This window comes from Ambystoma mexicanum, chromosome 1p, assembly GCF_040938575.1.
Source record: "Ambystoma mexicanum isolate Mex_15411 chromosome 1p, UKY_AmexF1_1, whole genome shotgun sequence".
Taxonomy (NCBI): domain Eukaryota; kingdom Metazoa; phylum Chordata; class Amphibia; order Caudata; family Ambystomatidae; genus Ambystoma; species Ambystoma mexicanum.
In genome coordinates this window covers 593,348,310-593,362,088 of record NC_090921.1, presented here as the reverse complement: position 1 = coordinate 593,362,088, position 13,779 = coordinate 593,348,310, and the positions used below count along the sequence as shown (strand labels likewise).

At 43.3% G+C, this 13,779-nt stretch overlaps 1 protein-coding gene across 1 annotated transcript in view; it reads right to left on the bottom strand.

The window, feature by feature from the left end:
• Positions 1–96: 96 nt before the first annotated feature.
• Positions 97–13,779, bottom strand: part of ADAMTS10 (ADAM metallopeptidase with thrombospondin type 1 motif 10) — a 932,646-nt gene continuing 918,963 nt past the window's right edge. The window contains exon 25 of the mRNA XM_069649542.1: positions 97–9,903. Coding sequence (XP_069505643.1) covers positions 9,794–9,903 — 110 coding nt within the window. The 3' untranslated portion in view covers positions 97–9,793. The remainder of the gene's footprint in view (positions 9,904–13,779) is intronic.

Here is a 13,779-nt window from a genome sequence, read left to right as displayed (position 1 = left end):
ACACATTTCAATGGAAAGCTACAATCACTCAGCTGTGTCACACACATCTTGCAAGGATTCATAACAACTGTACAAGAAATACAAAATGCAGTTAAATATTAGAGAATGTATTTTATTCAATGAAAGAGTACTTCTGCAAAACACATACAAAACTAATTGGTAGAAATACAAGACAAAACAAATATTTATACTGCTAACATTCCTTCAAATATTACAAATGTTGTGAAAAGCGGGTGAAAAGGACTGGACTGTACATCAAGAATTACAATAAACACAGTAGCTAGGAGTTTGGATTTTATTGCTAGTGTAGGCAGAAATGTAAAACCTGGCCTTTCCATTATAGGTTAATTCCAAAAACGCAGCTGCACCAATTTAAATAGCACCATTATTGTCCTTTGCACCATTTGCGTGATCCTAGAGGTCTTATAAAGTTATAGCATGAGCCATATGGCATGTCCATTCAAGGGTCAAAGTACTGCTTCCTGGAGGATGCTCAGCAGTATACAGAAGAGTATAACAGCCAGAAATGTTTCATATACTGTGGTGCACTGGGTCTCAGGCCTCCGATTGCACACCGTATTAAGTGAGTCCTTTGCTTTAACACACGTCTTTCTCAGATATTCTAGGACTTGAAGACCTACATAGCCTCATGAAATATACATTCCACATTACCTCAGACAGCTAGAACACCAGAACTGGGATCCATGCACACGGAATGCCTGGAGTTAGCATAGCAATGTCAGTCTTTAGACTGCTTTGCTTTTTGGCAACTTGCTTCTCTTGAACTCAGAACTGATATTAAATCACATTAAATGGGGTGAGTAAAAAGCACCAGCTGGTGTTTGGGTGGCATTGGCAATCTCTTTGTACCTCTTTGAAAACATTTTGGCCCTCATTACAAGCATGGCGGTCTGGGAAGTACGGTACCGGTAAGCATGCCGGTACCGTATTTCCCGGACCGCCATACTACGGGCTCTGCTCGCGGGAACCGTTTCACCCGCCAGGTTTTTCTGGCAGGTGTAACGGCACACGCGAGCAGAGCACGTCAGATGTACCGGCACAACTCTGAATGTGCCGGTGCATCTGAGGTCCCCATCCCCATTCAGCCCTATAGGGCAAAATGGAGATGGGGAGGCCCTTGATACCGGCACTGGAAAATGGGCAATTACCGGGTCCGCCAAACTCAGCATGACCAGGTTCTTGTCCATTCACCCGTGCTGGAAAAAATGCAACTGCGGCGGCAGCCGCGCCGTTTCTAACAGCACGGCTATCGCCAGAGATGTAATGAGGGCCTTTGACTTTAGAAATACCTCTTCTTACAACAACACAAAAACATTAATTGCTCAGGTTGTGCGCATCCCATTGTGCATTTTTTCTGAAGTGGGTTGTGAATACTACCTGCTCTCCTTAATTGAACTTTGCCATTGATTGTCAGAAGGGACAATGCTGAAAATGTATTTGTGCACCAATCCCAACACATCAAAACAAAATAGTAGTAGCACAATTACTGCCGCTAACCCATTCTCTGGATGTTTACAATAAGACTTTAGGATGCATCCTTTTAGTACAACACATGTGATGCCCACTCAGAAGGTGTACAGAAGTGCTCATCGTGAAGAATGGACGAAGGGCCGAGGTAGTGAGGAGGGTGTTTTTAATCAACGGGTATCTGCTGCCCGCCTATTTGATTGCTTGAGAATGGACTCCAATCTTCAGTTACATCTCACTCACAGTTGTATCAAAAATATTTCAAATGTGCATTTTTGACGAGAACATAAGTGCAGCATTTGAGTGAACATGCATGCTTGTGCAGCTCCCAGTGGGGAATGGACTGCCTCTGTTGTGTCATACTCAAACTATCACAGTAGCAAGAGAGACAGCCTTAAAGGGACATGCACCAATAACATTTCTGAAAGAAAACAAAGTTTCAAGTGAAGAGGCATCATAGTTGAACTCAAGGAACTAGAAAAGATTGGATGGCTAACATCCCTGCATGCTATTAGGTACATAGAGCAGCCATCTTGGAAGAGGATCCCGACATTTGCAATTCACTGAAGCAGGATTGCTTTTCCATGGCATAACACTTCAAATGATTGAAAAACCTGCTCCAACCTTCGATCACTCAACATAACGGATCTTTCAAGAATGAAAGCAGAACCTACACTAACCTAATATATCTGACTTCCCTGCAATCATTGTTTTAATAATGAGATATCTAAATTATAAAATGTCAGCAAGATGCAAAGTTCGACTTGTGTTTCAGAATTAAAAATTAAACAAATTCAGATGTAAACTATCACAAGAGAAAACAAACAGCAGATCTATACTAAATGCCAATGTATGTAGAGAAGTGGTTTATGTTCAAATTGTGGCGGTTTACATTCAAAACAGCTGATGTCAACCACTGGTAGTTTAAAATAAGTTACAGCTATCCATCAGCTTATTACCAATTATTTAAAGGCCCAGAGTGGATTCAGAGTTTGATTTGCATCCAATTGGAAGGAATACAGTTCCATGTCATTCATGCAGCCAATCCTATATTTGCGAATGCCCACCCAAAGTGCAAAGGTTGTATATTTGTATTCTAAGGGGAAGGACTTAATTGAACATTTGAACATGCACTGATTTATTCAGATTAACCATATAATCCAAGGGTCAGCAACCTGTGGATCTTCAGGTGTTTTGGAATATGACTCCTGCACCATTCACTATGCTGGCTAGGGCTGATGGTACTTGTATGCAAAAACATCTGGAGAGCCAAAGGTTGCAGACACCTGATTTAACCATTGATTTTCTTATCCATTACCACTGTCCCTTAATAAAAATACAACTTCATTGTTGTAAGGTACATAGGTTTTAACAAAAAACAAGAAGTGGTAAACTCATTGATATGTTGGCTTCTATTGCCTATAGGCACGTCATAATTGGTAAACCATTTAGGGAGTTTATGACCAAAGTGAATAACAGGTAAAGCCTGTTCATAGCAAAGTGTACAAGTATTTTTAGTTTTGGAACATTTACACTGTGCAATTATTTACTTCTGAGCAAAAAGTACATACAGATTGGTCCTGAACACGAGATTGGCAGTAAATCTGTCAATTAAGCAACCAACGAGTTTACTGTTACCACAACTCGGTCCAGTAGAACAGGATTAGAAGTGATGGTATGGTGGTGTAAGTCTCCATTTCTGGAATCCATACGACTCCATTTGAATTTCTGGTGGATTTACTATGAGCAGTAATACCAGGCAGTAAATCTGCTGATTTCTCGAGGCAGACTGGAGGATTTGCCTCCAGCTTTTCGCTGTATGTGAATTCTCCACTTTACCTCCAATTTGAGAATTCAGTGCTACAGCAAACGTGTCGGTAATTCTGTAGCCGTGACGTTTTAACCACACTGCCAAACTCGTAATGAGGCCCATTTTATTTGTCTCTATTCACGTACAAACAGCTTCTGGCTTCAGTGTCTTCTGACCAGCTAAGTGCAGCATGTTAGAGATTTTCTCTAATACTCCTGCCATATTAATGCCCCCCACCTATGCTTGGACTCAGGAAGACTTTCCTAGAGTTCATCTGTTTTGTCCATCTTTTTCACCTTTCAAAAGGTGGGATTCCCCGCTCACTTTCAACATTTTCTTTCTGGCTTAAGATTGTCTAACTAGTCAATATCTGCTAAATGTTCTCATTTTTCTAATCAGTAAAGTGGCTGCAAAGATTGGCTTGAGGTAACGGTGGCATTATTGCACCTTTCCATTAAACTGACCGATAATCGGACGCAGACTCTCTAAGTAGCTTTATGCTTTCTTGGTTGCTAGGATTATATTTAAAAGTCGATTTCTTTTCACGAGTAGTCAACATCTTGCAAAATATTTCAATTATTCTAAGGTTTTCGTCAGAACAAAATCAATCTCACGAACCCAGTTGTCATTATGACTTGCTCTGTCTAAGCTGGCAGAGAACACATGTACTATTTCTTCTGCAGAATACATATATCTATTGGTGATAAAGAAGATTGTATGGTGATGTAAAATACATGAATTTCTAAGATGTGCCTCCCTGAGGCATAGAGGAGCTCTATTGTATTTTTGTTTGTTACTCAATGATGTTCCTTAGAGTGAGTTTCATTTCCCTTCTAGGTGGCCTCCTTTTTCTTGACGCCAGTGGGACCATGTAGTCTGAAAAACAAAGAACCAGTCACCATTGACAACTCAGATGTGCATTCTTCAGTTAGGGAACCGATGCCTGTACTTACTGGCTCACCCTCTGAAGTACGGTTATATTGGGGTGATGTCCTGGCTAAAGCAGCAGGTGCTACGGACACTTCATGTCACTGTTAAATTGATGTAAAGTTTGACACACAAGCAAATCCACTACTCATCTGTGCTCTCGTCATGTAAGAGTGCTGATGCATATCCCTTGACCGCTTTCAATTGAGAGAAAATGCAGAGTCCAGAGTACCTTCTCCTAGAGGTTATAAATGCCATCAAAAATGACAATATTTGGCCTAAAAATATATATTCTGCTCTTGAGGTCAAATACGGATGTGTGTACACAACTCACAAACACTCAGGGTTGGTACAGGCACAAATACATGCCAAGTACACTCTGCTTTCTTTTGGACTTGGCACATCTTAAACAGCATTAATGTAAAAAACAGAAAAAAGGCACCCTCATAAATTATTAAAGCACCAACTCTAGTACCGGTCTGCAAGGAGGATCGAAAACCTGCATTTGATTTGATTCACTGTCCGGGGGCGGGGGCTGTCGCTGCCATTCGATCAGGAGAAACCGCCGTTAATTGCCCTGCAGACAGTGACATCAATGTGCATCTTCTAGAGATCCTCCTTTGGCATCATGTCAATTCACTGCTGAGTGTAATCCCTTACCAGGACTTCTAGGGAGTGGTGATCTCGGGAAATCACCTAGTTTCTCCCCTTCATCAGCCATTTTAAAGTGTGGCAAACCATACTTTTTCATGCAACTTAACTGATAAAACAATCAATGTCTGTGCAATATTTATGTTCATTGTAGGATCCTGTTTTGCGGGATTGATCTGCCCTCCACCCATTGCTTTACTGTCATAACTGTCCATCCACATGCACATGCCTTCCTCTGCTATCCGCTGCCCGGCCATTTTCCCTCTTTGTGCTTGCTACATGTTCTTCCTCTTGACCTTTTCCTGTGTAGTTTTGAATGGGAAACCATTTTAGGAATAACCTTGCAAATAATACTACAGTTAGCGATAGAAAATCATTGGTAATTGTTGTTGGATAAATGGGTTTGATTGTGAATTTTCGGTAGTCAATCGTTTAGCTCCTAAAGTGATGTTGACAAGACATCCTTATAGAACCAACATTGGAAATCCAACCATCCACTGGTTATGGACTCAGCTGGCAGTCCCAGGCAGATCATCTCCCTACAGTGTGGCACATGATAATGGAGGCCTCTTCCTTGGCTAAGATGGCAGTCCTGCTCCAACGTAGACACCTTGCATACAGTGCACAAAGGTCTCTAATGAAAAGTTGAATTCATGGAATATTCTTCCACGGAGTAGTATCGAGTGATGAGCAGTGGCCTAAAAGCCATATTCAAAACTGAGGGCGCTCATTATAAATCACTCAGAAACTCTATGGACTAATACAACCAGTCTTAAGTTTGACCACTGTTAAGGACAACAGTTTAACAAACATTGAGTCAAGGAAGGCATACATTACAAATTATGCCATAGGAGCAAACTAAACTAAAGCATGGGCAGTGCTATCAGAAACAGCAGTAAAATTAAGGTAGCTCTGTTACCGCTGTATTACTGCATCAGCATACTATTGGCTTGGCGGTGAGGTGTGCTGGAGGTAATTCTGCCACCTTACAGCCAGAAATTGGCAAAATCGGCTGAATTACCACAGGTAATTCTGCCGGGGCCAAGTGGCGGTAATAGCAAGTATGTATGGCGGTATTGCAGTGGATTTACCACCGGAATACCGGCAAACCTTTCATGAGGCCCATTGTCTATAAAACGTGCAACAGTATGCACAAACAAAAAAATACAAAAATGTATTTTGTTGTTTGATTTAATAACTACATTTTTAAATACAGCACCTTTTCATTAGTAAGCGTAGAGCCCTGGCAGAATTGCCTGTTTAGGAGAGAGTGTAATCTATGTGGCGGCTTTTGACCAGTGCAACATTATTGCAGGTTATTCACTGAAATGTGCACGTCAAGCTGCAATATTTGACGTGTTTGTGCCACACTAACATGGACAGACTAGGACTGAAAGACAGGAAATCCCATGATGCAGTATGTCAGTGGTTGCTCCTTCTATTCATCCAACCAAAGCCTACTTGTTATTTCCAGTGTATGGCGGCAGCTGAAAAGGTGGCAGATGTTGCAGTAATGTGAGCGACATCCATCCACTCTCAGACAAACCGGCTACCAAAAATTAATAACAAATATCTTTTTTTTTAAAGAGACATTTATTACGAGTTTGCTGGTGCGGGAACAGAAGTGGAGGTAATACCGTTTACTTCAATTTTTCCGTACCGCCAAACTACTGGGGATTTCTGCCGGTATTACCATATGGTAATACAGGAAACTTTGGGAGGTAAAGTGGAGGAGTTACCCTAAGTAACTTTACCTCCATAAATTGCTGGTATTACCATCTGGTAATCCATAATCTGGTATTACCTTCAGAAATCCATAATCCAGTAAATGGGGATTAACACCGGCAAATCGCCACTTATAATCAGGTGGTATTACTGCCAGAGGTAATGACTCCAGCGATAAGGCGGCATCAGTAATTCCTTTTGCCGGTATTCTGGCGGATTTACTATCAGAATACCGGCAAACTCATAATGAGCCTCATGGTACTCATTCCTTGCCCTCACTCCTGCAGACAAGAAGGCTCATGGTAGGATCCACTTGGCTTCGATGAGCTGTGTAACTGCACCTTCCATTTGCTCAGTATGCATTACAAAACTTGCAAGCCTGGAAGAAATGAAATGAAGCTAATGCACTGCACAATCACATGGCTGACCCTTTGCCACCCTACAGTAAAATGCATTTTATAGTAATGTTTCTTGGAAGTTGTGCTACGTGTATTGCTTGCCAGGCCATTACAGAACCAGATTGTGTCCACAATCCCCACACTGGATGGTACCATAGGTGGTTGCGTAAAATGAATTTTCTCTAGAATCGGCACAGCTCATCTACTTATTTCAACCCACATTGGGGCTATACTTCGACCGCACTAGAGTTCCCCAAGGATTATAAATATCCCTGTGTTCTTTGTGGCAAAACTCATGACGTTTCACCCGTTAAGTCAATGTAGGATCTGGGAGTTAAGTTCAGGCCGCCGAATCCTTTAAATGTTTGTTTCCCTTTACCATAAGCGGCCTTATCTGGAAATGGAGGGCGGAAGGAAATTGAACCTGACTTTACTCACTACTTTGGCTTAAATGCTTTCAGGAAGATTGTTTTAGGCCTACGGGTAAAGCTCACTGCACTCTCATTAGAAAGACACCATCTAAAACAATCTGGGACTAGATGTATTCTCGAAAAGAAAACACCACCCACTGCACCAAACACAATGAATCACACTTGATCACACTGAAACAAAGCAATCACCAACCAAGAAGAGAGACTGAGCCAGAATTGCCATGCTGAACTAAGGACAGGCAAGAGCTTCACATGCTGGATGTGTCTGCTGTCCTTGCATCACTTTAGGACAGGGGAGGTATTGGGATCAGTCATTGGTGGTAAGCCAACATCTGCGCATGGCCGCAGATCAGAGATGTTCTGAGCACAGACCGTTGTGTGTTTCTTAACTCGCACATACAGTGAAACTTGAGAAGAATGAGAAGAGGTAGATCCAGCCTGATATTCAATGCTTTTTATCCTGCCATCCCTTGGTAACTTATACCAGCAAGACCTCAACTGTACAGAGTATGTTTGGTTTACAATATTTCACATTAATATGTAGAGCTGTTCATCTGTCTGGCTAGGCTACCGTTGCGCCACCTCCATCATGTCAAAAGCCATGAGACCACCGAGTGTGAGCCAGGGTTGAAGAACGCACCCTGGGCCTGGGCTGGCACACCTCCCGTGATCATACGTGGTAGAGGAATGGGTTAATTTCACATATTATTCCCTTTACTCTTGCGTGTGTCGTCTGCTATCCTTTTGGAGAGACCATTCTATTTGTAAACCTATTGTCTAATATATGCATACACTGAATTGAACAAGGCCATGTATCTTGGGAGATGGGGTACATCTCTTAACTAACAGACGAGCGGGTGGGCATGTCCACCAACACCATTGAGAAATCTGCAGTAGGTCTTCATATAATCCAACTGGAGCTGGAGATACACAGTATCCGGTCTTCACAATTACTGCTTAGCTGACCTTGACATAATAAAGCCCTCTATGTGTTGTAGAGAACGTGTTTTCTGTTTAATGGGGAACTGGAGACCATAGGATTTCAAGGGTTCAATGAACAACTTCACCCTGACAAAACACCATCTTCACTGGAACCATGTATAGGAGAAATTGTTTGTGGTGTGTAGACCTATTCCGCGAGGCACAATGCAACATAGGCTGCATCACGCTGACCGATGCACAGTGCGTCGCACTTCGAGGAAGTGGCCTGCAGAGTGGACAGAAGATGGAGTGAGCGGCCGGTACAGGTAAGTGGGGGCGAGGGGGCTGCGGGAAAGCAGGGAGGGATGCAGCATGGGGACAGTGGAACTGCACAGCAGCAGGGAGGTGCGGGTGGGGCCACGCCACCCGGGCCCCGACCACCCTCCATAAAATGGGCTATGGGAAGTGGGGTGGGTGAAAGAGCAAGGTGGACTTTCGGAGGCAGCTTTTGCCAAGGTTGCTCTTTCACAAGCAGCAGAGAAATAGAACGGAGAATTGTGTGATCAACGCCACATTATGTTTTCTAGTCACTTGATTACAATAGATGACTCAACAGAATGTACAGCCAGCTTGAATCACTTCAATACGGATTTTAAATAAACCTAGCTGCAATATCGAATACATGTATACTCTGTGTAGACGTCAATCAACCTAAAAATAGGAGGCTGCTTCTGTGCCAATAATGTAGTTGGCATCAGCACCTGCTAAAACGCCTCTAGATGCCACTAGAGAGAATCACCATTATAGACTAGCTGCGGCGCCAGCCTGTATGGCGAAAAGGTTGCCGGCAATGATGAGCCACTTCCTGCTGGATAAAGTCTGATGGCGGTGTGACGCCTGTGTTTGGACACCAGTAGCTTGCAAGGACTCTGCTCTACAAGATTGCACGCAAAGAAAAGCATGAAACCCACCTCCATCATTGGGATAGATGAGCAGACTGCTGGCTATTGGTAGGCTGAAAGGAGATGACCAAATCTTGATCCTACTATGGCAGGTGGTAGACTTAGCAGGTGGCATGGTAACCAAAAGTCATATGCCAAAATATCCGGTCATTGCCAGCTGTAGCGGCTGCACGAGACAAACTACAGTATTATGGACTCCATTGTTTAGAGAGAAGAGGGTCAAAGGTACCCTGAGACATCGGGCACACAATGCATACATGCAAGTTCTGGTGACTGAGGTTTTTGGGATGTGGGTGGTAGATTTCATTCAATTTTGATGTGTAATCCAATGATGTAGAGGCGCGCGTCTGAGAGGTCCAATGTTAACATGTTTGATTTACCGTGTCCAATCTCCAGTTGCCCCCTGTTCCACTCCCATGAAGACACTGATTTCCAGTTGTGGTGTGAAAAGGAATTGGGTGGAGGCGATGTCCTCCTTCGTCAATGTCCCTGGCATGTTTTACAGCACATCTGTCGGAAGTAAGGCCGGCTGCAGAACTTGAACTTTAGCACCAATGGACAGTAGGCCACCTTGTTCACATCCTTGCATTCTGAAAGAGGTGTAAAGAATGTAGTTAATATCAAAAGACAGCCCTCATCATTTTGCAATGGAAATTAGGCAATACTGCATAACCTTTGGCAATCTGTGTGAAAAGCCACAAATGCCACCAAAAATGAATACTGTCAGTATACGCTTGTATGCCACCAGTGTATTAAACTGTCAAGACTGAGGCTGTGCCGGCGAGGAAAGCATGGTGGATAAAACACAGGGCTCAAGTGCAGGGCACACGTTGGTGGACGGAGTCCCCCACGTTCTTCAGAAGTCTCACCGCTTTTTTTTAGAGGGCATCATATTCTATTGGTATGTTAATCAGTCTCCCACTTTTTCTTTAGGGCTTGACCCCAGAAAACACATTCACCTATGACCCATGGATTGGAGCAGGTACTGTCAAGGAGGTCTAGGGCAGCAGCCACAGCCAGCCATGGGCTGAAGAAAACTCAGTTAACCATAATACACTGCCCTCTAGCGCATCCACAGCTCCCCCACAGCCACCTACACATATATATGTTCCCCCTTCACTGTGCCTGCTGAACAAAACAGCCCCAGGCTACAGCACGTTCACCCACACTCTTCCTTTTACTCATTTGTCTGATGCTTCAAACTCTCAGGCTGAGAATGCCCACAGTCACCAGACCACAATGCAAATGAGTATTCAAATCCACCTGAGCTCAACGCCCCCTGGCAACAAGATATACACTGTAGAACCCGTTCCAGTTAAATAGTGCACAGCGTAACGATCAGGATCCCCTGCCCGTGCCTTTCATACAACCACACAACTCAATACTGATGGTGACCACAAAGGATGAACAGACAAGCCATACACCAACATAGAACATGTGCAGCCTCCAAGCAGAAGAGCCTGGGGGAGGCATTTAGCCTTAAACCTGACTCCTTACACCTTACTACCCATTCACGGGCATCTCCAAGAACAGTCTCTACATTATTATACATAATGACGCAGTGCAAAACCGTAAGGCTCAACCACTAAGAAGACAAAAACCGTTACTATCAGACAACCTCCTATGAATGAAAGCGCACCCACACACCTAACACACTCCGCAAACACGCAATTCAAAAGATCAGACACCGTAAAGCAAACATTAAACCCTGCACCACAGCAAACACCCAAAGGTAAAATCACAACAATCAGAAGTCCTCTACTACTGCAAAAAATAAACCGATTCGCACGTTAAACCTCCTCAAACACTTGCCAAAACACACTTACGAAATACAGACATCCTCAAGGAAACACCACACACCCACACTGCACAGAGGCACGAGACACCACACACCGAACGTACAAGTTTCCAAATAGGCACTGACACCTTAAGCTCATGAGAGTTCCAGTACTAACACGATACAACCGCGCACATGCATCACCCATGTGATCCAAAAAACTCAAACTCTTCCACATCTGCTCCCAACTGCATTATGTTCTTGCGCTCTCTCTGCTGCGCCAGCAGCACGACATCCCTAAGTACAGGGCTAAGATTGCACACCACACCCAGATAAATCAAGATGGGTTGGCATAGGTGCTCAAGTAAATCAAACAAGCTCTCATTCAGCTCCTCGCAAGGACATCTGGGTCTCTTCTCTACTTTGCCAGACCTCAGACACCTGCACACATGGCCACCACATACCACAGCATCCACCCACCCACGATCCCCTCCTCAGCTCAGGCTCCCAACTCATTAACCTTTCCTTGTACCTCCAACAACACAGGTAGTACACTTGACCCCACGATCTACACATACACAGGGGTCTGGGAAGGCTGCAAGGCCAAGCCTCGGCTACTGATAATTCACAATTCTACTTTGCTAATGGAACAGCAGTAAACACACACTCTTGGGTATGTTTATGTTTAAATATATTGTTATTCATCACAGTGAGATCACTGACTTTACAAGAACACCACGCTAGCAAGACAGCCATCACTAACAAGTATCTATGTAAATTACAGTGGCTGTGTTTCATGAACTCAGCATAAAATGATGGTATCCAGTGAAAATGCTGCCAGCAAAAAGGTAGTCATTGAAGAAATTGTGGTGAAAATACCTCTGCTGTGAAAAAGTTGCCAAGCAAAATGCAGTCAGAAAATGAAGCTGAAAAGTAGCCAAAGTTGTAGAGCTGCTAGAGTCATTGTTAGGGTTACAGGGGGTTTTGCGGGCTGGTGGTTGCCTGGTTTAGGGTTCAAATGATGGTTATGGTAGGGGTAGGGGCAAGGATTAAAGATTTTGGTTAGAATTAGGCTAAGAGTTAGGGTCAGGGTAGGTGCTGCAGGCCTGGTTAGTTGCTAGGGTAGATTAAGTGTCACGGTAAGTGTTAGGGTAGTGGCTATGGTAAGGCGAGGGGCACCACAGGCAATAACAGTGCTCCCCCACGGCCCGGTTTATTTATTTATTTGCTCAATGTTTGTCAGGTCCATGGACCCGATTAATTAATTTATTTCCGCAATGCTGGTCGGACCCAGCATTGCAGAAATTAATTAATTAATCAGGTCCACGGACCAGAAAAACATTGAGCAAATAAATAAATAAACCAGGCCATGGCTTTGCGGGCCACATGAAATGGCTGGGAGGGCTGCATTGTGGCCCGCGGGCTATACGTTGGACAATCTTGCTTTAAATCAAAGGTTAGAGCAAAGGTTAGAGCAAAGTAAGCATAAGGGTAAATGTTAGAGTTGCAGTTAGGGTAATGCTAAGGTTAGGATTAGAGAAGGGTTTGGTTAGGGCAAGGGCTCTGTCATTCGTAGCGAGCTGGTGATGAGGTTGGAATTAGGTTTGCTGTTCATTTTCCATTGATTTTGTATTGACTAACATGCAAATAAAATGCATTATCGCACTGAAGGGTTAGTGTTCTGTAAGAGTTCGGAGCAGTAATTCGAATTAGAGAAGGTTTAGGAACGGAGTTAGGGTGATTGTGGAGTTTTATTTTTAAAGGTTTGGGTCACTGTTAGGGTTACAGCCTTGTACTTTTGTGTATTTAAAAATAGCTATTTTGGTGACCTTATTACTGGCAACATTTTCACACTTTGCATTGATTGTATTGAATGACTACATTTTTTTAAACAACTTTTTGCTGACATTTTCACAGAAGGACATTTTGCTGAGGACATTTTCGCATAGAACCAAAATGACCTACCTAACTTTACATAGCGGCTCGCACAAACTCTGGGAGATAAAGGGGAAGGTAGACTCATTGCTAGCCCCTTTAATGACATTGCCAGCCGCTGAAGCATTGCATCCACTTAAGAACATCATGACCTGAATTTTCAAAACCATGGTATGCCCTGCGGCTGTCATATTGATTTGATTTTGTAGTTTGGGCACTCTCCTTGCATCGAAGAAATTGATTGTAAGCCTTATTGGGAATCTGATGTGATCACAGATTACTAAATAGCTCAGCTTTCGTAGAAGAGTGGATCCAAGAAAAAGATCACAGTTATTATTTGAATCCTAATGCTGTCCTTCTTGCATTTGAGCTGCCGAATGCCAAGATTTGCAATAAAACAAGATTAAGAGTCGCTATAAGGGGACAAGGTATCACTCCTGAGTCTGGGTATTTGCCTCTCCTCACCGATGACCAGGTTAAGCATTTGTAAATTTAGCAAGAGATGCACTCGTTATCCATCCACAGCAACAGCAAACAAGACACATCCAGAGTACGTTGGTTCATCGCACTGTGATAGCTCATGTCAGTTGTTATATTGAGCGAGGAAAGCTTATTCGGAAGGGTATGCTGTCTTTATAATGAAACATTTATGCAGAATGAATATATAAAGAAAATTAAATAACGAAAAACATAACGAAAATGTATGTGGGTGCGGGGTAAAGGGTTAAATCTTGCGGGGGGGGGGGTAACGGTT